This window comes from Idiotropiscis lumnitzeri, chromosome 11 (assembly GCF_059441095.1).
Source record: "Idiotropiscis lumnitzeri isolate Australia: NSW breed Sydney's pygmy pipehorse chromosome 11, RoL_Ilum_1.0, whole genome shotgun sequence".
Lineage (NCBI taxonomy): Eukaryota > Metazoa > Chordata > Actinopteri > Syngnathiformes > Syngnathidae > Idiotropiscis > Idiotropiscis lumnitzeri.
The window spans coordinates 21,175,354-21,200,353 of record NC_142401.1 but is presented as its reverse complement, the minus strand read 5'-3'; the positions used below and the strand labels follow the sequence as shown (position 1 = coordinate 21,200,353).

The window sequence follows — 25,000 nt, the reverse complement described above, 5'->3', positions numbered from 1 at the left end:
TTTTTGAAGCAAAACACTTGGGCTAAAGGACCTCTGTTGCGTCTCTGTGCAGAGGAACACTGGCCACACGATCTCATGGACAATAGGAAAATCCCCCAAGATGACCCCAAAATCTGTGTCGGAAAGGCCACAGCCAATGTGATACTGTCATCAGAACCGAATGCGACTGATAGGCTCACTCATCATTTTTCAACATGGGCCAAACTCCAAATGACAGTTGCATGATACCTGCCTTCAAAGACACTTTTATAAAGTTTGAAAAACATAAGGAAGGAAGTAACTAACGCTGTTCAGGCAAAAGAGAAGGACCAAGCATAGCTAAAGCTCATGATAAAACTTGAGATGAAAAGATTCCATCCGAGCACAGAAGCTTGCCTTGGAAGACCTGAAGTCTGCAGATATGGCTATTGTGCAGTTTTGTCAAACACATATCTATGCAGATTAAATCAAGGGTTTAAAGCAGGGGTGGGCAAACTATGGCCCGGGGTCCACATGCAGCCTGTTAAACGTTATAATCCAGCCCGCCGAACTTGAAAAAAATTAAATGAATAAACCTTGTTAATGTTTTCTAAATACTGTGGTGTGTCAAAGACATATTTTGTTGTATTGCTTTTGTTCACTTTCATTTAAAATTAAATGTATTTTTTTTTCTCAGATGAGGTGAGGTTCCCAAAACACTCCGTCCATCTGCTCCAGGTCCGGCCCTTGTGTCAAATTTTAGAAGCCATTGTGGCCCGCCTAGGGTTGCACGATATTGGATAAAATGACATTACGATATTAAAACGAGAAAAAAGTTCACCAGATGACGCAAATAGCTCTGTTTGGGAAGACTTTGCTTTGTTTATTATACAGCTCTGGGATGGCCACTTAATAGAAATACGTGCGCCACGGCATTTTATACCTTTTGTCTAGCGTGTGGATAATTTTTTTAAACCTCTCTTTCGTGACGGCATTGAGTTGCTTTCACTTTCACTTTCGCCCCGTGAAAAGTTCTTGCATTCATGATTTGTCTATGCTGTTTGGACTTCTTATCATAAGGTGTTATAATAAAGGCGTTGTCATTGTTTTTTGAGTAGATGGTTTTACATCGGATCCCACTAATGAGTCTGAACTGGTTATAAAGGGGCTCATAATAGCATTCAAATGGCCGGACGGTTTTGTTGTATTACCTTGTGTTGCAGCAACAACGGTGAGGCACTGTCGGCAGAGGGTTTTTTGTGTGTTGTATATTCCTTTTTATGGCTGAAATAATTCCATATTTCGGATGTTGACTTTCATTTGGGGACTAAATTCCGCCGTCGTCTCTTCTATGTTGCCTGTTAGTGTTTTCAGAGCACACACAGTAGTGGCGGTGAGAATGGTTTGGGTGGGGGAGTGGCCAGTGACTGGCAGGAGGGAAGGGGTGATCAAGACAGGCTTTGTAGAGCCTACAGTAGCTTGCTGTTTCTATGAAGCTAAACAAATTTTGCGTGCTCTAAGAAAAAAAAAAAGACAAAAACATTGCACGTCCTTCGTTGTGACAATTGGGCATGCGCACATCGCAATCGTGATGTTCAAACCGCACATCGTGCAGCCCTCGGCCCGCCAATAAAAGGTTTGCCCACCTCTGCCTTAAAGGGTCAAATCAGGAGCATCAAACGTCAATGCTCAATTTTCAAGCTTGATCCACTGCTTGATAAAAGCATGTTTAGAGTCGGAGGACAATTAAATAGGCAAGCCATGCCAGAAGGGATGAAGCACCCAATCCTTCTCCCGAAAGGGCACCACATGTCAGGACTCCTGATGGAGCATACTCACATGCAAGTTGGGCATAGTGGGAGGCACCACACGGTATCAGTCTTGAGACAGAAATATTGGCTCCCCTGGGCCAACACTCTTTGCCGAAAGGTCATCAATGACTGTGTTAGTATGCAAGAGGCCAAGAGGCAGTACTGGTGAGCAGACGATGGCAGATTTGCCTAAAGACGGTCACTCCAGATCTGCCACCATTTACTAATGTTGGAGTCGATTACTTTGGCCCCATTGAACTAAAGCGTGGTAGGGCCATAGTGAAACAGTATGGAGCCCTCTTCACGTTTGGCCAGCCGTGCAATACATCTTGAGGTGGCCCATTATCTTGATACAGATTCATGCATAAACGCCCTCAGACGTTTTGTCGACGAGGTCAAGTGAATGAACTACGTTCCGTCAACGTGACCAATTTTGTCTCTGCAGAAAGAGAATTGAATGAAGCAATTTGAGAGTGGAATCAAAATCAGATCACCCAAGCCATGCAACAGAAGGTCGTAAATTGGACCTTCAATCCCCATGCCGCTGCCCACCATGAAGTCGTATGTGAAACATTAATCAGGATGTTGAAAAGGTCTTTGATTTCCATTACAAGGCAGCAAGTTTTAGATGATGAGAGCCTCGTCACCGTCGTGTGTGAGGTGGAAGCCATCCTTAGCAGCCGTCCATTGTCCACCCATTCCGATGATCCTTAAGGTTTAGAACCGCTGTTCCCAAATCGCCTTCTGCTATTAAAAGTGCAGCCTCAGCTGCCACCTGGATTCTTCAAGCAAACTGATTCATATGCCAGATGACGCTGGGCACAAGTAGATTTGTTCTGGTCCTGATGGGTAAAGGAATACCTTCCACTCATGCAAGAATGCCATAGATGGAGTATAAGCAGATGAAAACTCGTTAAAGGAGATGTGTTGATTGCCGATGCCAACTCTCCAAGAGGATGTTGGGTTATTACCAGAGTGGTAAATACAAACCCTGATCAAAGAGGAACCGTGAGTGTGAAACTTCAGACGCCGACCAGTATTCTAGAGAGCCCGATAACCAAGATGTGTCTGCTGGTTCTAGCCAGTCAGTGACACACCCTCCCAAAAGTGCGATTGACCAAATTGGTATTTATTTATATTTTGCAATGCTCCAATTGTTGAATATGATTGTCTCGCTTTTGCCCATAATAATAGGGGCCGGTATATTGGATCAGTTTTTTGTCGAGTGATGCAATGTGGCAACACCACCACTACGGCAATTGATGATGCCAGCATTCGTTGCAAAGACCTCAGACTTCGCACGGTATTTGATGCGACGGGAGATAGTCTGTTCAGGGCTGATGGTTTAATGACCTACCTGACAACTACTGGGTTTGAAAGGCCTCTTTTCAATCTACAGTATGAGATCTAAGACTGTTGCCACTAGAAGAGCTGGACATATTCTTCAAATAGCTTGGACCATAATCGGCAGCTCAAGCGAGAAGAATCTGAGCATCTTATATCAGAGGACAATTAGGGGAAAAGAAGATCTCAAGTCTTCCAGTGGAGAGATTGTTAGTGGAACCACCCTTCACAAACGTAGGATTGTACGTTTTGGTCCATCGATTGTGACCTCGCGATGGACAAGAGGAGGCCATGTAGAGAAAAAACAGTGGACCGTCCTGTTTACCTGTTGGAGCACCAGTGAGGTGCAGGTGTAGAGGTTCTGGAAGCGATGACCACTACCAGCTCCATCAACAGCCTCAGACGTTTCACAGCAATCAAGGACACTTGAGATGCTTCAAACAGATTGAGGCACGAATTTCATCACAATAACTCATCAACGCGGAGGATCTTGAGCTGAAGAAACTTCAGGACTAGGATATTTACCGTTACCGAAATTTATTTCAATAACCGCCCATGTCGGTGAATTCTATGTTTAAAAAAAAAAAAAAAAAAAGTAAAGTAAAGAAAGAAATCACAATCGAGTTTCATAGGTGCAACTTGTTTTTTAGTTAGTGTAGGAAGAGCATATTCCTCTGAGTATTGGTTGGATGCTTCTCTGTGTGCCTTTCTGCAGCGTTTGTGGATGAGAGCCCATTGTTTGACATGATCTAGCTATGTTCGGGAAATAAACAAACCGAAGTACTGTGATTGTTTGAATGTACACTGTTAATTCTCTATTTTTTGTGTGTTTAGTGTTACAGTTATCTCCAACTAGGGTGTAATAAACGCTTTGAAACTGGTATCATTGGACTCTTTTTGAGGGGCTGTTTGCTATCTGCCAAACTATACTCAGTCTGCACAGGGAGAACAAAATACTCAATGAAGGACCCTGTTGGATGACAATGAACACATACACACAAAAGGCAGATTAATCAGCAGAAATCTGTGATATACAGGGAAGAAGTGTCACATCTGGCCGCATGGTGCTCCAAAAACAACTTAGGAAATAGACCTTAAGGAGGGTATTTTTGGTAAGCTCTCAAAATATTTTTTATTTTACCACCCAATTTATTTTTGTCAACCACTCAAAACTAATCTCTGCAACACATGCACGGTTTTATGAAGTCAAACAACTTAATGACTTAATTATGTAATCCTGTTTTCTTACATTATAGTTGACTCAGCAAAGATTGACCGCGAAGCCAGAATCCCCACGGAAACGTTGAATGGCTTGAAAGAGCTTGGATTGTTTGGAATCCAGATTCCTGAGCAGTACGGTAAGCTGGAGAATGGTTGATGCAGAATTTTTAATGTTCCCAGATCATATACCGGGAGATAATGTGTGATGATGATGATGATGATTATTATTATTTTAACTAGAGCTGTGAGCAGCTATGAAGGGCCCTTGCAACCCGGGTGTTTTTGGCGTACTGATATATTGGGAGTCTGACATGTTGCGATGATGTGAATATTTTGGAAAATGGCGCAATTAACCTCTAAAATATGGATTTTTAAAATGACAGGCCTGATGAAGTCGAATTAATTTTCAAGCATGTTTAAACCATCTATGTTCCCATCTCAAGGTTCCTTCTTTTTTTATTAAATTGAATTTTGAGGTATTTTTTTTGCCCATTCGGCACTTAAATCATGAAATGTCGCTTAGCATGGTCAGCTGGGGCCTCTGAAGTCCTTTGATATTCTTTTGTGATTAAGATCTATACATCCATTCATCCATTATCCGATCCGCTTCTCCTCGCGAGGGTCGGGGTGTGCTGGAACTATCCCAGCTGTCTTCTAGCAGTAGGCGAACAACCATCCGTGCGCACAATCCACCCAGGGAAGAGATATAGTCTTCAATCATTCTCCAATAAAAAACATGCGTTTTTTTTTGGAATTTGGGAGAAAACCGGAGTACCTGGAGAAAACCCACGCAAGTTGAGGGAGGCCAGAGCCCAGAATTTAACCCTGCACCTCAGAACCGTGAGGCCGATTTGCCGCCCAAGAGCTATACAAATACAATAACTGGACTTAACTTTACCCTTGCATTTGGTGTAGGTTTTAACTTCGGTTTAATTTTGGTTGGTAATGGACACATACCTATGGAAAATAATATCTCATACAAAATATCTGTGGTTGTTCATATGCATAAATTATGTGTTCATGAACATTTCAGGGACTAACTTCTGAAGAATCTGTAGTTTTCTTCCATGGCTTTAAAGCACATGATTTTTTTGTATTTTTTATAACTACATTAGTTCACATGGAAATGATCGCATATAACACAATGAAATACAGTTTGAGTTCATCAATATGTGCTGGATATTGTTTTCGTTTTCCATGGAACCTGAGGAGAATAATTGAAATGAATACGTTGGACACGCATCAGTCCAAAGTTTTAATCCGTTTCCAGTTAGGGCGCGCGTAGCAGATTCGTCTCCACACACACCACTAGGCGTCGCACTTGCCCTGGTAATGTGCGGTTCATCCGGTGGTTATGAGTGGAGATGAGTTGTGGATTCGCTCAAACAAAGCATTCTTTGGTGTCACTTTGTCAAGTTAGCAATACGCTTGACCTGATAGCGCATCTGCCAAAGACTTGCTAATTGAGGCAGAGCCCGGCTTGTATTTTGATGATAGCCAGGCTTTGTAAGTTTGATGATAGCTAGGCTTTATAATGTATATTCTGAATTCCAAGGAGGGCTTGCGTAGAGAATCGCACATCCATAGTCGCTACACAACTAACTACTGGGTTTCCAAAGGCTGCAATATTGCGTGATGAAGACTAAACAAGCTCATTGTCGAATTTGTCTCATGTGACAACAAGAGAGTCTGAGGAAGTTTCTGAGACAATACTGTTTAACTTGCTGGGGTTCTGCATTGTTTGCAGGGAAAAAAAACATCAACCAACCTGCGACGTCAAACAGCTCATAGATGAGGATTTAGCAGTCTGGTATATTATGGAATGCTGTCTTGTCTCTTTAGATTTGTCAAGTCAGAGTTGGTGTCATAAATCCACAAAATAGCTATCGTCCACCATAGATACTACGGTCTAATACAAATCAATTAGTAAATATCTAAAGAACTATTTAATCCAACTTTATATTGTGTAAACCTCTGACCGATTGCTAGATATTTCCTGTTTTAAGGATTTTTTTTAAACATGGACATAGAATGTATGAGGGCTGGGCCAATATTTCCATATCGATATGTATCGCGATAGTCTGGTGATTGAGATGAATAGAAAATGGTATTGATAAATTATCACTCGAACAAAAGGTGAAACAACGAAGCAGAATAATCATCGTAAGTAGAAGTGGGGGTAAATTCGCATATGTGTATGTATGTATGTCTTTATATACGTGTGTAATGAATATTGTATTGTATATGTTTGTGCACCTCCCAAAAAAGTGTGCTGAGCAGAGTAAAGTTGAAGCCTGCTTCTTCGAGCACTTATATTCCCTGCTCCGTTCGCCTTTACGTAAGTATACAATATATTAATGACGATGAGAAATGGTTTTGGTTGCTATTTCGTCACCTCTGGCATTTTTACACAGCCCGGGTGTGCCTACTGTCCATTTTGATACGTGGATAAGTATATTCGACAATACGTGCTAGCCCTCGCTGACAACATCAAGGAGAAGAGTTAAGTGCGCGCTGCTAATCCATTCATTCGGCACAGAGGCTCTCCATATTTTCTCTACACTCCCAGTGACTTGTGATTTCTACTCGGATGCTGTGAAAGCATCGAAAACATACTTTGTCCTGAAGTTGAATGTTGTGGCAGAGAGGAGTAAATTTCGACAGAGATCCCAGAGGACCGGTGAGTCTACAGCAGAGTTTGCTGCTGCTCTGCAACTTCATGCAAGTTTGACGCCCTTGCTGAAGATGAGAGACCAGATTGTTGAAAAGACGTGCAACTCCCAGATTAGAGAACATCTGCTGCTTGAGGACAATCTGACTCTGGAGAAAAGTGGGCCGTCACCTTACCTTGGTAGAGGGGTTTGCGTGTCCCAATGATCCTAGGAGCTAAGTTGTCGGGGGCTATTTGCCCCTTGTAGGGTCACCCATGGCAAACGGGTCCTAGGTGAGGGTCCAGACAAAGCACCACTCACCAAACCCCTTATTAAGCACAATATTATTGGACCACGTTTTCCCTTGCCAGGACACGGTTCACCGGGGCCCCCCTCTGGAGCCAGGCCTGGAGGTGGGGCTCGTTGGCAAGCGCCTGGTGGCCGGGCCTGCACCCTTGGGGCTCGGCCGTGCACTGCCCGAAAAGGCAACATGGGTCCTCCTTCCCATGGGCTCACCACTTGTGGGAGTGGCCAAAGGCGTTGTGTGCCGTGTGAGCCTGACCCTGACGTTGGCGCTCTGATCCTTGGCTACAGAAACTAGCTCTTGGGACATGGAATGTCACCTCTCTGGCAGGGAAGGAGCCTGCGCTGGTGTGCGAGGCAGAGAAGTTCCGACTAGACATAGTCGGGCTCACCTCCACACACAGCATGGGCTCTGGTACCAATCTTCTTGAGAGGGGTTGGACACTCCTCCACTGTGGAGTTGCCCAAGGTGAGAGACGCAGAGCAGGTGTGGGCAGACTTATTGCCACCCGTCTTGGCGCCTACACATTGGGGTTCACCCCAGTGTACGAGAGTGTAGACAGGTACTGACTTGTTTGTGCTTATGTACCAAACAGCAGTCCAGATTACCAACCCTTTTTGGAGTCTTTGGCGGGTGTGCTGGAGAGCGCTCCCCATGGACACTCCCTCGTTCTGCTGGGGACTTCAATGCTTACGTGGGTATTGACAGTGAGACCTGAAAGGGCGTGATTGGGAGGAATGGCCCCTCCAATCTGACCCTGTGTGGTGTTCTGTTCCTGGACTTCTGTGCTCGTCATGGATTGTCCATAACAAACACCATGTTCAGACATAAGGGTGTCCACGTGCACGTGGCACCGGGACACCCTAGGCCGCAGTTCGATGATCGACTTTGTAGTCGTGTCATCGAATTTGCGGCTGCATGTTTTGGACACTCGGGTGAAGAGAGGGGCGGAGCTGTCAACTGATCACCACCTGGTGGTGAGTTGACTCCGATGGTGGGGGAAGATGCCGGTCCGACCTGGCAGACCCAAACGTATTTTGCGGGTCTGCTGGGAACGCTGGGCAGAATCCCCTGTCAGAAAGAGTTTAAACTCCCACCTCCGGCAGAACTTTGCCCACGTACCGGGAGAGGCGGCGGACATTGAGTGTGAGTGGAATATGTTCCCTGCCTCCATTGTGGAGGCAGCCGATCGAAGCTGTAGACGTAAGGTGGTTGGGGCCTGTCGTGGTGGCAACCCCCGAACCGGCTGGTGGACACCGGTGGTATGGGATGCTGTCAGCTGAAGAAGGAGTACTATCAAGCCTTCTTGGCCTGTGGGACTGCGGAATACGGCTCCGGTGGTTGCCGAAGCTAAAATTCGGGCGTGGGAGGAGTTCGGTGAGGCCATGGAAAACAACTTCGAGACGGCTTCGAGGAAATTCTGGTCCACCATCCGGCATCTCAGGAGAAGGAACCAGTGCACCATTAACACTGTTTATAGGGGCGATAGGGTGCTGCTGACCTCGACTCGGGATGTTGTGAGTCGGTGGGGGTAATACTTCAAAGACCTCCTCAACTCCACCGACATGCCTTCCATTGAGGAAGCAGAGCCTGTGGACTTGGGGGGGACTCATCTATCTCTGGGGCTGAAGTAACTGAGGTGGTTCACAAGCTCCTCGGTGGCAAGGCCCCGGGCGTGGATGAGATCCGCCCGGAGTTTCTGAAAATGAAAATTCTAAATGTTGTGGGGCTGTCATGGTTGACACGCTTCTACAACATTGCGTGGCGACAGTACTTCTGGATTGGTGGTGGTCACACTTTTCAAGAAGGGGGTCTGGAGGGTCTGTTCCAATTATAGGACAATCTCACTCCTCATTCTCACTGGTAAGGTCTACTCAGGGGTAATGGTGAGTAGGGTCCATCGGGAGGTTGAATCTTAGATCCAGGTGGAGCAGTGTGGTTTTTGTCCTGGCCGTGGAACAGTGGACCTGCTCTACACTTGCTACAGGGTCCTTTCGGGTGCCTGGGAGTTTGCTCAACTGTTGACATGTTTTTTGGACTTGGAGAAGGCGTTCGACTGTGTCCCTCGGGAGTTCTGTGGGGCGTGCTTTGGGTGTACGAGGTCCTGAGTCCCCTGATCCGGGCAGTTCGTTTCCTGTACCACCGATGTCAGAGTTTGGTCTGCATTGCCGGCTGTAAGTCGGATTCTCCTCCAAGGCTTCCCTTTGTCATTGATTCTCTTCATAAGTTTTATGGACAGAATTTCTAGGCGCAGCTAAGGCACTGAGGGTATCCAGTTTGGTGGCCTCTGTATTGCACCTCTGCTTTTTGCAGATGATGTGGTACTGTTGGTTTCTTCAAGATGCGATCTCCAACTCTCACTGGAGCGGTTCACAGCCAAGTGTGAAGCGGTTGGGATGAAGATCAGCACCTCCAAATCTGAGACCATGGTTCTCAGTCGGAAAAGACTGGAGTGCCCTCTCCAGGTCGGGGAAGAGATCCTGCCCCAAGTGGAGGAGTTTAAGTATCTTGCGTTCTTGTTCACGAGTGAGGGGAGGATGGAGCAATCAATTTACCGGTCGATCTACGTTCCTAAACTTCACCTATGGTCATGAGCTGTCTGTCGTAACCGAAAAAACAAGATCTCGGATACATGCGGCCGAAATGAGTTTCTTCCACAGGGTGTACGGGCTCTCCCTAAGAGATAGGGTGAGAGGCCATCCGGGAGGGACTCAGTGTGCAGTCGCTGCTTCTCCGCCAGATGGGGTGGCTCGGGCATCTGATTTGGATACCTCCTGGACACCTCCCTGGTGAGATGTTCCGGGCACCTCCCATCGGCAGGAGGACCCAGGACTAGCTGGAGAGACTATGTCTCTCGGCTAGCCTGGGAACGCCTGGGGATCCCTCCGGAAGAGCTAGAAGATGTGGCTGGGGAGACGGAAGTCTGGGCTTCCCTGCTGAAGCTGCTGCCTCTGCGGATAAGCGGCGGATAAAGGATGGATGGGTGGAGAAAGCCAGCATGCAGTAGCTGGAGTTAAATCTATCTCTACACACCAGGAATCGGCAGAAATTGGCATGATGCGCTGAACTACGTTCCCTAGTGCAAAGCACTCACGTCACTCAAATACCTCATTCTCCGCTTCACGCCCTGCTGCTGGTAAAGCTTGCTTCTGGTGTGGTTCCACTAATCACCTTGCTAACGACGACAAGTGCCCAGCTAAAGCTGTTTGTAGACAATGCAACAAGAATGGACATTATGCCAGAGTGTATAAAGGCAAGACTACATCACAAAAGTTGCTGAGGTGTTCACTGCTGCTGATGATGCAGATGAGTATGTTGAAGCTGTTACAGTACGACAAATTGATGATGTGACACCAGTGCAATAAGATGATGTTTTGTGTCTCCCTGGAGGCGTCTGAGGGCCCCGCAGTTCCCGTTGATTAGATAGTGGATACTGGAGGAGTCTAGAGTTGCAGAGAAGTATGTTCAAGTGGTGCAGGACATGTATGAGTCCTGTAAGACAGTGGAGAGGTGTGCTGTAGGTGTGACGGAGGAGTTCAAGGTCGAGGTGGGACTACATCAGGAATCAGCTCTGAGTCACTTCTTGTTCGCTATGGTAATGGACAGGATGACAGAGGAGGTTAGACAGGAATCTCCATGAACTATGCCGTTTGCAGATGACATTGTGATCTGTAGCGAGAGCAGGGAACAGGTGGAGGAGAATATGGCGGCGTGGAGGTTTGCCTTGGAAAGGAGGGGAATGAAGATAAGCCGTAGCAAGACGGAGTATCTGTGTGTAACAGTGAGTAAAACATCGCCTGTTACGAACCCTTCTGGTGACAGTGAGTAAAACAACGCCTGTTACGAACCCTTCTGTTCCTGTCCACTACACTGCTGTCAAGATGAAGCCAACCGTAAATGCAGCGAGTACTGGGATCGTTAAATACTTCGTCCAAAAAGTCAAGGTGAGACCTGATGTGCAACCTGTGCAGATGAAGCTACGCCATCTGCTCTTCGCTGTATGTGATCAAGTCTCTGAGGAGCTGCAGAGTTTGGAGAAGGATGGTGTGATTGAGCGCATCCACTCCTCACCATGGGTTTTGCCCTTGGTAGTGGTGAAAGATAAGTCCGGCCGGCTCGGTAGTGGTGAAAGATAAGTCCGGCCGGCTTAGAATAAGTCCAGATCTTCGTGAGCCCAACCAGGCAGTGTTCATTGATGCCCACCGCTTGCCACACGTTGAGATTTTCCAGGAGTTGCGAGTTGCAAATATGTTTTCATCCATCGACCTGTAGAATGCATATTACAAGGTATCACTTCTCCCTGAGAGCAGAGACCTTACCTGGTTTATTACCCAAGATGGACTTTTCTGATTCACAAAGGTCTCGCCGATCCTGTCTGGCCTGGATCGTGTACAATGCTACTTGGGTGACATTGTGGTGTTTACCGACACCCCATTGCTCCAAGAGAGTAGCGTAAAAAGTGGCCCGAAGCTGAATACAGATAAGTGCCCATTCAGGTAGACTGAACTGTCCCAACCCAGACCAAGTTGCTGCAACTGAGAAGGCCCCTGCCCCTGAGGATGCTACAGCCCTCAAATCCTTTCTGGGCCTCACGGGATGGTTTTCGAAGTTCATCTCTGACTACGCATCTGTGGTGGAACCTCTGCGTGCTCTCCTGAGAGGTGACCCACAGTTTCAATGGATTGGCGTTGCACAACAAGCTTTCAACCGTCTGAAAGAGCTTATTGCTACAAGCCCAGCGCTCGCACTGTTCGACCCTACTCTTCCGACGTTGGTCACTACTGATGCCTGTGACTACGGCATATGCGCTGTGCTCACCCAAATGCACGGGTTAGTGAATTGACTGTTGTCTTCTCATGCAGAGCACTCACCTCCAGTGAACTATTCCATCTTCGAAAAAGGAGGTTCTTGCCCGTGTCTGGGCAGCAGAATGGTGCCGCACATACCTGCGGGGAAGACACTTAACCCTGCGCACTAATCACAGCCTGCTTACAACTCTCCTATCTCCAAAAGGTGGAATACAAGCCTCGCCGTGAAAATGTGGTAGCGGACAGTCTGTCACGCCTGTCCCTGTCCAACTGGAGCTGGAGGAGGACACTATAGCGCTGAGGACTGTTGATCTCACCAATCTCACAGCTGACCAGTTACATACCGCGTATACAGACATCCCTGTTCTGCAGCAAGTCACCGAGCACAATCGCCAGCGGTTGGCACACAAGGGCCTGTTACCCTATTATCATGTACTGTTAGGTTGAATATCCAAGTTATCCCATATTTTACTCTATTCGTCTTGCTTAAGAATTGTTCCACAGTGTGACCGAAGTTTGACCATATTGATGACAAGACCCTCAGGAGATGAATGCAGGAAGATTGGATCAAGGCTGCTACAAAGGAGGTGTGACCGAGACACCTCTGAAACAATGGACTTTGGACAACAAAAGTCACGCTGGTGGCTCCTATCAGTCTACTACTGACATTTGCTCTGTGTTTACAATCATGAGTGCCATGATGACATTATACCCCCACCACCTTGATTCCTTAGAGAAGAAAGCATTGTTTACCTAGGGATTCCCCAATAAAATAGAGGGCGGAGTTCTCCTCACGAGTAAAAAGATCAACTCTTGTCTTCCCTTCATTCATTTTGCCTGTGTTCAGTGAATGCTTAGGTGATTAAACCTGACATTTACGTACTGAGTTGGCTGAGATGGATGGCTACTCAATACGTGGCACTTACCGCATTGTGATTCCATCGTCTCTTCAGTCACAACTCATACATTTGGGTCAGAATACCCACCAAGGCATTGTTAAGACCAAACAGAGGCTGAGGGAACTCTACTGGTGGCCTGGAATGGACTCCAATGTCGAATCTGCTGTCAGGTTGTGTGTTATCTTCTCCCAGCATGACAAAACAGCCAGAACGTCGGCTCCTCCTCTGCATCCTGTTGCCTTTCCCAATGCTCACTTTGGATATAGTGGGTCCATTCCACTCTGCTCCACTTGACTGCCGCTTTGCTATCACACTAGTTGACTATTACAGCAAGTGGCCTTTACATCAGATGTGACGTCTGCCACTGTCATTGCCTTCCTGTCCAGCATCTTCGACCGTGAGGGCAATCCCCTCAAACTAGTTAGGACAACGGGTCTTCCTTCATGTCTGCAGAGTTTGGGGGTTGTTTGACAGCCCAGGGCATTGATTCTGCAGTTCCATTTATTATCCTTGTAGCAATGGGGAAGTCAAGAACTGAGTCCTGAGAGATTGTTGCAGGGCCTCCAGCTCAGCAGCAGCATAGGACTCAGCAGTAAGGGGCATTGAGAGTCGGCCGCCCCCTGAAACAGACGGGCAGTGGTCTCGATAGCTCTGTCCCATGGGAAAGGATCTGGAAGACTGGAACTGGACACGGTTAGCACAACATGACGTTTCAGCTCACCTTCTAGTTCACTGTGAGGTGGAGGAGGAAGGTTGGGCCAGTCATCAGGCATTCGTTTCAGAAGCGTAGGGCCATTGGTCCATCTACTGCTTTAGATGATGTCTTGGAGGGTGAGGCCACGGGTAATATCATCTGCCGGGTTGTCAGGGCACGTATCTCCATGTACTTGATTCTGTGAGTTCTTGTATCTCTGCTACACGTGTACCCATGAATACCTTGTATCTGCACGGGTTTGAGCTCAACCTGGTTGAGACAGTAGTTGAGTCTGACCATAAGGTGCAGCTGCGTATGGGCAGGGTTAACTCGGCACACAACTCTAATCGTGGCACAGACTGTTGCTTCTTTGGTACAACACGTGATCGGGCTGCAAGGAATGCCACTTCAATTTCCCCCTCTGCATTCTCTGTCCTCAATTATGCCACTGATGCATATACCAGCTCAGAGGCGTCACAAAACACGTGAAGGTCTCTTGTACAGTTAGTCTGATCCAGGCTGGGACTAGTGTAGCACCTAGACCGGGCTATCTCAGACAGGTTCACTAATTCTGCTTCCCATTCATGCCATCTCTCCAGTAGCCCCTGTGTAAGGTGTGGATCATCCTATTCTCTATTCCTCTCCCACTGGTGGTGCACAATGACTTTAGCTCGAGTGTTATAAGGCAGTGTTTTTCCAACCACTGTGTGCCGCGGGAAATTATCCAATTTGTGTGGCTGTGCGGTCTAGCGCCTGGTACAGTTATCATGTAGTCATGAGAAAAACCGCAAAGGTAAACAAGAAAGCCCTTAATACCACGTCGCTGAACTTGTGGCTAAATAAAAAAAGTCCCACACTGTGGAATAGCAATTAATACTTCACGCCTGCAAAGCCAATGTAAATGAGATGCTCGGACTCGAAGCGGCTAAAGGAATAGCCAAAGTCGCACTCTCAGATAACACACTTTCCAGACGTATTGATGAGATTGCTGCAGACATAGAAAGTATGGTTTTGGAGAAGATCCGTATTAGTAATAAATAACTTTTCAGGAGCAGGAGGTACTAACTGAACTGAGAAAAGATCGTCATCTTAAGCTAAGCTTTAAGTTTTTGGTTGGCAGCTGCCAAAGAGTTCCCCATGTTGGCCAACAAAGCTATTTTGACATTGCTTCCATTTTCCACAACATTCCTGTGTGAGGTGCGCTTTTCAAGCCAGACTGCTGTAAAAACTAAAAACAGAGAAAGACCGAGGGCTGTGGTGGAAGAGCTTTGTGTGTGTCTTTCATCGATTCCTGCCAGGATATCAGCTCTGTGTTCATCCAAACAGGCCCAGTTTTCACACTGCGTGAGTAAAAATATGAAGGATTATAAAATACTTTTTGTGTTTATTTTATTCCTATTCAAGACGTTAGAATCTAACGTCATTCTTCAAGGTTAAAAAAACTGGTATATTCTTAATATAAGGATTTTTCACATTGCCAGTTAGTGGTGTGCCGCGGGATTTTTTTCAATAAAAAAAAAAGTGCCTTGGCTTAAAAAAGGTTGAAAAACATTGGTATAAGGTACAATGTAGCCAAGGGGATCATAATGGCTCGCTAAATCTCAAGTTTCTTATTGTACTCACAGTGCAGTCAATGTGTCTGTGCTTGTCGGGGAGAGAGTCTGACTTACAGTTCCATTGGAGTCAAAGTGTGAGCTGGAGGTGGGCTTGACCTTGGCTGAGCCACAGCTCACAACTGGATGACCTCATGTCTGGCGCATGGTGGTCGATGACCCTGGGATCTTTGCTTGCCCACTGCCTGAACTCGAATCCGCCATCAGCCAGAAGACGGCACAGAGTCTTAGCTGTTTTTGGAAAAGGTGACTCGGGAGACAGTTGTCCAAATAGAAGGACTTGTGGATGACATCACGTACATCATCTTCTGCTTATTCTGATCAGTGACATGTTTCTGCACCGCAAACGTTGCACAGCAGGGGCTGCAGGTGGTTCCAAATCGGAGCACCTGCGATTCATACACATCAGGTTGGCGTTCGCGCTTTATGTCTCTCCATAAAAATCGCAGTAGTGGTTGATTTGCTGGCAAGAGCATTACTCCAGATATCACATCACATGCTCCCTGAAGCGTATTAGAACAGCTAGCAAGGAGGGCCCGAGACTGAGACCTGGTAGCAGGAGTTGGTTAAGGTTGTGACCATGGTACTGGAATGAGCAGTTTTACACCATCCTATTCTTACCATTATGTTGGACCTTATGGTGTGGTATATATCACGCTTCTGGGCTGTGCTCTACTTCGTAGTCTGTCAACTTCTCGACATAGCCAGCATCTACAAGCTTCTTTATCTCCTCTTGGTCAAAAGCAGCTTGCTCGGGGGAATTGACTCAGCAATTCTCTTTGCCTCTCAGGACTGGCAACACTGCTACAGGGCTGGCTTTGAGGAGAGGCATGTTCTGAACTCGAAGAAGGGGTGTGGCATAACGCTCTGTGTACTTGAAGTAATGCCAATCCTAACTGCATTAAGATGTCTATTCCCAATAGATTTATAGGACATTCTGCGACTTCTAACCCTGACATTCTACAAGTCTGACAGTGGGGATCCCTCTGGGTTTTTTCCACAGCTATGGACAACCGTCCACCAGTTGATCTAACACACTTTGTCATGGTAGTATGGAGACAGGGATTTCCTCCCTGTATGCAGTTTTTGCATGCTCCTGTGTCACGTAAAAATGTAATTTCTTTGCCATTTACCACTAATGTTTTTTCTGGTTTCACATTGTCCATTGTGAGAATGTCCTGTAAATTTAGTTCAATATGTTCCTCCGATGGTTGCATCTGAGGAGTAATTTGTTTGCTGTTGGGAAGCAGGCTGGTCGAGTCATGCCGTAGTTTGTCCATACTTATTTCTTTTAGGGCTGTCACATGGAATGCCTTTTTTCTCCACGGCAACAACATTCTGTGTCATCCATCCAAGATTCATCCAGAATCAACTGTGCTTTTCAGGTTAATGAGTTTGACATAAATTGACTCATGAGAACTTAGTTCTATTTGCCTTTTCAGGAGGTCTTGGATTGTCCAATACCATGTATGCGCGATTAGCGGAAATTATTTCATTGGATGGCTCTATTGCAGTGACACTTGCTGCACATCAAGCAATTGGACTGAAGGTAAAAATTGTATGTTGTCACATGCCTCATGTTGACATTGTCACCTAATTTGTCTACAATCTCAGTGCAAATAAAAAAGGATGTGTCCTGCAGTTTCATTTTCTAACAGTAGTTCTATCTTTCAGGGTATACTGATTGCAGGGGATGAATTTCAGAAAAAGAAGTACCTGCCTAAATTAGCCTCAGGGGAACACATTGCAGCATTTTGTTTGACTGAGCCTGGAAGGTAAAATCTTTTAAGCCTTTTTTCCAATTCTGAACTATAGGTTAACAATATTGGGTCATGTCTGCCTCTTCTTTTAGGTCAAACCGACTGGAATTGTTTTTTTCCGCTCTAGGTGGCGCTACAGAGCCATTTTGGTTGCATCGTTAAGGATCACTTTAAAATGTAACTTTTTTCAGCAGGCCCGATGAGAGCGCAGCTGTGGCTAATAATATTTTCGACAAAAACAATACGGCAGTCGCTGCTCGAGCCCTAATCATAATCAGAGTGAACGCCGCAAACTAAGGCTTTAGTTTTCCCTAGACTCTCTTTGTATGGGACTCGAGGCGGGAAGTGTATCAGCCCCGGTGAGTCACTCATAACTGATTTAGACCACTTTGTTCTGCTTTCGAAATCAGTTACAATTATCTGACAACTTAAATTAGCCTACAAATATTTGCCATAGAATGTCTTCTTCAACACCGCTTATCCTGTACAGGGTCGCGGACCATAAAATAATTTTCTTATATAATCATATCTTTTTCAGAACTTAAAAATTTAAATTAGTAAAAAAACTAAAACAAATCCTGACCTAGATAAAGTTCTTAAAATGCTTCTTAAGAATTTATATCAAACAAGTGATTAATCTAAACACTTGAACTGAAATTGATAAGAATATGAAACATAAAATATGAGGGAAAATATAAGAATAGAGCGACGACGCGGGCTACAGTAAACCAAAATAAAGTCCAAATAGAAAAATAGCCAAGTAGAAGTTATGAACGTTTGGGAGCCGGAATAAACGTGACTACTCCATTGAGCAAGCGGTCTACCTTTGACTTCCTACACTTCTTCACCCTCAAGTTATCTTGCATTTGGTTGTCTCACTACACTCTCCCCTTCAACTACCTTCCAGCCAGAAACCTCTTGAGATGACATCTGCATATGATGTAGTCCAGTTGTGTGCTTCTACCTACGCTCTTGTAGGTCACCCTATGTTCCAGCCTCTTTTGGATAAAAGTCTTTACTACTGCTATTTCCTGAGTCTCTCCCCACCTGGGATACTTCAGCTAGCTCCTTCCAGAATTTCTCTTTCACTCATAGTTCACGTCTTACCTGTGGGACTTAAGCAGTAATAATTACATTACATTAAATACAACACCCTAAATTTCAACTTTCATTGTCATCACTCGATCTGATACTTTGTTTTTCTAGGACCTACTTAACTAACTCTTCCTTTAAGACTACCCCATACTCCATTTTTTCAGCCCATCTACACAATGCTAAAAGTATTTGCATGCTGCTCTTAAGCTTCAAGCCTTACTGCCTCTTCACCTGCTCTCCTAAACGCCCAATATATTTGTCCTTTGTTTTAATCATCATGTCAACCAACATTCATGGTCTCCTTTTTCAGGTCGAAGCTCTGTGTCATATGGTGTCCCACAAGGTCTCGGAATTGGCGCAACCTCAATGGGGATCGTGCCTTTTCTGTTGCCGGTCCTTCCCTATGGAATGAGCGCTCATTAAATATGCAATGCACGCACACTCCGCAAAAATAGCTACTATGATAAAATTAAGTAATAATCATGTTGTGGCACTGGGTGGCTGGTGCACTCTTAGCATGCTTTGTGGAACTAACAATGTAAATAGCATTTAAAATGCATGGTTTGTGTCAATTATATTTCTTTAGCCCTTGTTTTAGTTGTATCATTATTTTCTTGTCTGCTATTCAGTTTCCTGTTATGTGATAGGTTTAGTTCTTTCACCGTGAATGCACATGACCTTATGACTAATGACTTGCATTCACCTATCAAGTACTGTATTTTCACGACCATATGGCACACCTAAAAGTCACAAATTTTATCCAAATGTACCAGGCACGTTATAATACGGAGCGCCTTATGTGTGGCCGAGTTCCAAATCTGTACATGTTTGGAATTTCACGAGCGCATCGCTAGACTGACTGGGAGCATCACAGTGTGTTTAGCACCCTCTGTTGGTGAAGGTTTGAGACTACAAAGTGCTGTACTAACTGGGAGCATTAAACAGTCTGTTAGCACATCTGTTGAGAAAAATACTTTTTTTATTTAGCCTATTTTTTAAAAGGGACTATTTAGAGCTGTAATTTTAACACTGTCATCCTGCAATATTGTTTATAATCTTATTATACTGTCAGAATTTAATATCGGCCCATGCCTACTGAGTATGTAGTTATGTCACTCTCCATTTGATTTTGTAACAATAAGGATAAATTTAATCTTTTCAGTGGAAGTGATGCAGCCTCCATTCAGATGCGGGCAACATTATCAGATGATGGAAAACATTACCTTCTCAATGGATCCAAGGTAAAAGATGTTGCTCAGCATGTGTTTGATGTGTTCAATATCTAACCGACAATGTCTGTTCATCAGATTTGGATTTCAAATGGTGGAATGGCTGACATTATGACTGTGTTTGCACGGACTGAGGTAGTTTTAAACGACATGAAGAAAGACAAGATTTCTGCGTTTATTGTTGAGAGAGCTTTTGGAGGCATTATAAGTGGAAAACCTGAGGATAAACTTGGCATCAGGGGCTCCAACAGTAAGACAGATCAAGAACTTTGTTGTGGTCATCGTCAAATGTATTGCAATGTCATTTGTTAATTCACCATTTTACTTCATTTTTTTTTTGTCAGCTTGTGAAGTGTCATTTGACAATGTACCAGTACCAGTGGAAAATCTTCTTGGAGAATTAGGGGATGGATTCAAGGTAATTCTTCACCTGCCTTGTCAAAGGAATTGTTTAGTTTTGTTTATTTTTATTTTTTGGCTTTTACCAGATTGCCATGAATATACTCAACTCTGGAAGATTCAGCATGGGAAGTTCGTCTGCTGGAATCATTAAAAAATTAATTGGTATTATTACGAATATATTAGATGTACAGTGGTACTTTGACTTAGGAGCTTAATTTGTTCTGTGACAACACTCATAACTCAAAAACTCGAAATATGGGCCTCTTAAATCATCTTTCCCTCGCAAAATCAATGTAAATGCTATTAATCCATTCCAGGCCAAACAAAAATTGTCCATCCATCCATCCATCCATTTTCCATCTTTTAATTCCAATTCGCCTCATTAGCCTCACAAATGTGCTATAGCCTATCAGCTGATTTGGGCAAGAGGCAGGGTTCACTCTGGACTGGTCAACACCCAGTCACATGGCCTATACACTGCCCTTCATAAAGCAACACACAACTGAGAATTTGTTTTCCTTATGTATTATTCATTTGTCAGGCAGTTTGTATAAATATTAATAGTGCATATATTAGGGTGGACCCAAATGCCAGTGACACAGACAAAGACGGGCAAAATAGACTGAACATCCATCCACCATCCGTACCGCTTCTCCTCACTAGGGTCGCGGGGGGTGCAGGAGCCTAGCCCAGCTATCTTCGGGCAGTAGGCGGGGGACACCCTGAACTGGTTGCCAGCCAATTGCAGGGCACACAGAGACGAACAACCATCCGCGCTCACACTCATACCTAGGGGCAATTTAGAGTGTTCAATCGGCCTGCCATGCATGTTTTTGGAATGTGGGAGGAAACCGTAGTACCCGGAGGAAACCCACGCAAGCACGGGGAGAACATGCAAAGTCCACACAGGATGGCCGGAGCCGGGATCGAACCCACGCCCGATGCTGTCTCTCACTGTGAGGCCATCGTGCTAACCAGTCGTCCACCGTGCCTCTAGACTGAACAATAATTATTAAAAAAAAAACAAAAAAAAAAAAAAAACAGGGTACTGAGTGTTTGAGCTAAAAACAAAGAAGTCCTGATAAAAATAAATACTCAAAGTTACAAAGAAACACTGGAAAACTAAAAACTCACTTCCCCAACTAAGTGGACATTACTGAATTGTCACAATTGTCACCCAAATGTCCGCAAACTGTGCAGATATAGGCATGTCCAAATGGATCTTATTATTGAATTCTAATTGAAAGTTTGCCTTTTGTTGCTTCGTAGAGGAAAAACATTGTAAATGTACAAAAAACATGACTGATTGTCACTAAAATGTTCTAAACAGAGTGAAAATTTTAAGGCCACGGTATTTCCTTTAATTTAAACTGCACCATCATTTTTAAACATCTGTTTCATCAAAAGTTGAATGTTGTATCGTCTTATTAATTTGTACATAAATTAAAGAGCAAGTTTGAAGTGAGCTTGAACCACCGTATTTTGAGTAACAAATTTTTCTGAATACTCAGTTTTTTTTTTTTGTTTTGTTTTTTTTAACACAAAGATCCTAGATTCATAGTTAGACCCATAGCATTGCCCTATAACAAAAATGCTGTGGTTCGGCAATTGCCCGTATTCTTTGGGAATTAAGTCACAAAGAACCTTGAGTTGCCAGTCGCCATTGTAATGCATTTCTTATTGACCGGTGAGCTGCTAAACTGACACTGCTTTTGCTCGACCATCGGGCCTGATCCCCTTAGGGATTATTTCAGAGTGCATGTTAGCACCCCCTGCTGGCCAAAGTCTGATACAGCTATGCTTCAAATTGACATATTTTACCTTTTCATCCAGCCTTGAACATTCTAGTTTCCACTTCATGTCCGGTCGTTCAGGCACAATATTGTTGGTCTCCTGAGTATCTGGCTCATCCATGTATGGTCCAACGAACATAATTCCAACAAGCTCCTCTTCCTTCATCTCTTCAAATAGCTGGATCCCCTCAGACATACCGCATTTTCGCAGTCATAGGACGCGCTGCCTCAAAGGGCGCAACACCTGTTGAGGGTGCTATTTCTGTCTTTGAAGCACACACTGGGCGCGCCGCCTTGTAAGGTGCTAGCTCAGCTGCTTTTAGCATAGCAATAGCTCGGCTGCTCGCACTGACTCAGCCCATGGCAATTCACTTTGCCTCAAAACCATAAGCTCAGCTGCTTTTAGCATAGCAATAGCTCGGCTGCTCGCGCTGACTCAGCCCATGGCAATTCACTTTGCCTCAATACCATAAGCAATCACCACATTTCAAAGACAGTTGCTATGATAGCATTGATAATCGCTATCATTAACAATGACTCTAACCAATAATAGGTATCATGGCAATAGTCTACAAGATTATGTCAGGGGAGGGACTTCACTGGTCACCACACTCCTTAGAGTCACGGTTTCAAAAAAAAAAAAACTCAGCATACAAGCAAACAATGAAACAAAGAAATAAGATTAACACAAAACATGTATCTCTCATGCCATCAATATACCAAAAAGAAATAAAAATAACACAAAATGATATAGCAATGGCTTCTTGGGAGCCATTAGAGCAATGCCTTCTGGGAGCCACTCAGACTCAGCCAAATCACATGGCTGTGTAGAGAGATTTGCTGTTATGCTTTGGGCTTTTTGTCTGTTGTCTAAACCTGGGACGTTTCTTGCTTGCAATAACATAAATCATAAGACAGACTACAACATTGTGGACAGCTGCCCTTTTGTCCAGCTTTCTCCCACACCATCACCCAAACACCAGAGTCACATAATGTATAGTCATGGTCACTTTGAAGCATAGATGACTCACACTTTGTCCAGCAGGGTGTGCTAACATGCACTCCGAACAGCCCAATGAGTAAAAGGGTTGATGGTCGCGAGTGATACTTTGTCCATATAATGAGCGCAGTCGCCTTACAAGGCGCTGTGTTAGTTTAGGGGAAGATTTGGGACTTTTAAGTGCACCTTATGACTGCGAAAATACGGTATTTGATATTTTATTTCCGACTCAATTTCTGACTTCCTTAATACACTTTCAATGGTGAGCTTTGCCATATTTACTTGGTATGACGTCACACTTCCGGGTTTGTCGCTCGGCAGAATCTAACTTTGGAACAACTGTTATTTTGTCAAATATACGATATTAAAAAAAGTATAGTAGTTTACTCAGGGATGCCAATAATTATTTAGGAGACTGTTTATACAAACAGATGACCATTCACACAATTAAGAATCAATTAACTAAACATCCAAATTTCTAGAATGTGGTAGGAAACTGAAATACTCAATGTTTCAATGTTGTTCTGGCCATTGATTTTGGAGGAGGTCGAAAAGGAACCACGAAATATGGTGTCAGGAGTGGGATGAATAGCTGGAAAAAGACAACCCTCCTTCCAATGCAGCGCTCAGTACTGCAATCCCACCAATCCCAATGACCTGTGCCGTCATCGTCAGAGGAGGATGAAGAGTTGACGCAATATGCAGCTACCCCAGTTGCCAGAGGAACTGGTGACAATGACGAAAGTCTTTTAGGCAGCACAAAATAGGAAAGAAGAGATCCTGTTGGCAGAAATTAAGGGCCTGAGAGCTTCTCTTTCTCATGGCGACTACAACCCTCAACAATAACTGACTCCACCTCCGGGACTTGGTGCAACATCAAGCACAGAAACTGACAGCAGTCCCAGGCTACCTCTGCTAACACCTGCACCTCGCCATTCGTATCAGATGGCCCCACAAGATGCCTCTTCGTTTCACCTGCAAGGTGTTGGCAGCCAATCCGAGTAGTCAAGGCCAGACATTAAGTATTACTCAGATGCCAAAATACCCCAATATCAAATGGGGGATGACATTGAAAATTATTTACTGCATTTTGAGCGCATGGCCAGGACCTGGAAATGGCCCGAGAGTGAGTGGGCATGCAGACTCGTGCCATTGATGTCTGTGAAGGCTCTGGAGGCCTGTACCACAATGGATGAAGAAAGGGCCCACTGTTACTACACCCAAAAAGCAGCACTGCTGACAAAGTTTGATATCTCTCCAGAGACTTATCGGCAGAAGTTCAGATCCACTACAGTACCCCCTGGTGAAAACCTCACGAGACCTACCGCCGCCTGAAGGGGCTCTAATGACGCTGGATTCGACCAGAGCAGCGAAGCAAGGAGGAAGTCGGAGAGGCGATCATCCCGGAGCAGCTACTTTGTGTTCTTCCAGCAGAGGTGAGGACCTGGGTGAAGAAGCATGAGCCAACCAAGGGACTCCCTGCTGCCAAACTGGCCCTGCAATACCTGAATGCACGCAGAGTAGAACCTCCTATATGACCCGGCAGCTCACACTGACCAGCTAATCCTCAACCTCAGCATAGACCGACCTAGAGAGAGTCAAGCCAGTGGTTACCAGGTAGCTCCAACTGAGACCCAAATCATCATGGAATCAGTAAGGACTTTCTTTGTTTCTACTGTCAGCAACCTTTTCACAAGGCCTCAGTGTGCCCTGTTCAGAGGACTATATTGGCTGATGCCCGAGGGTGGAACTAAGCAAAAGATATTACAGCATATTAAGACAGTGACTATTAAGGACCAACAAGTGAATGCATTATTAGACTGTGGCAGCTTCATGTCATTAATTAGAGGGAATATTGTGCCACTAACTTGTGTGAATTATGGGAAGCATTTTATGTGTACACGGGAATAAGCACACTTATCCCACAGCTGAGCTCAGTGTAACAATTGACGAGCAGCCATATTTGTTGACTGTCGGTGTGGTTGAGAAACTGCCAGTAGCAGCCATTGGGATTGGACTTGCTGCAAGAAAAACAACCACTAAAAACTGACTGTGAGCAAAACGACTATGTGAATTTATCATGTCCAGTACTTACCAGAACCCAGGTGAAAGCTGGTGTCTAATTCTGCCCAGACCTTAGTAGTAATCCGTGTGATAGTGATACTCAGAGGCCCGGTAAAGAGTATCCCAGCGTTCAACCGCTCCCAGAGTTTGACAATAGCCTGTTGGACGGAGGCACGAAGTGGCCCAGGAAGTCACTGCGCCAACGCCGCTTTGAAAAAAAGTTCATTTCAGCCGAGCCTCAACCAGAAGACTCTTTAAAAAATGCAATATGGTCAATTCCAGAAAACATGTCTGTACTTCAGAGGGAGGATGAGTTATTAAAACCCTCTGTTTGATAAGGTGACTGAGGTGACA

At 44.9% G+C, this 25,000-nt stretch overlaps 1 protein-coding gene across 4 annotated transcripts in view; it reads left to right on the top strand.

Moving 5' to 3' along the window:
• acad9 (acyl-CoA dehydrogenase family, member 9) overlaps positions 1-25,000 on the top strand; it is a 116,980-nt gene that overhangs the window by 14,956 nt on the left and 77,024 nt on the right. For all 4 annotated transcript variants that reach the window (XM_088308678.1, XM_088308677.1, XM_088308676.1 and 1 more), the window contains exons 3-9: positions 4,370-4,471; positions 16,746-16,852; positions 16,978-17,078; positions 19,321-19,399; positions 19,466-19,637; positions 19,732-19,805; positions 19,876-19,951. In XM_088308678.1, the coding sequence (XP_088164804.1) occupies positions 4,370-4,471; positions 16,746-16,852; positions 16,978-17,078; positions 19,321-19,399; positions 19,466-19,637; positions 19,732-19,805; positions 19,876-19,951 (711 nt within the window). The remainder of the gene's footprint in view (positions 1-4,369; positions 4,472-16,745; positions 16,853-16,977; positions 17,079-19,320; positions 19,400-19,465; positions 19,638-19,731; positions 19,806-19,875; positions 19,952-25,000) is intronic.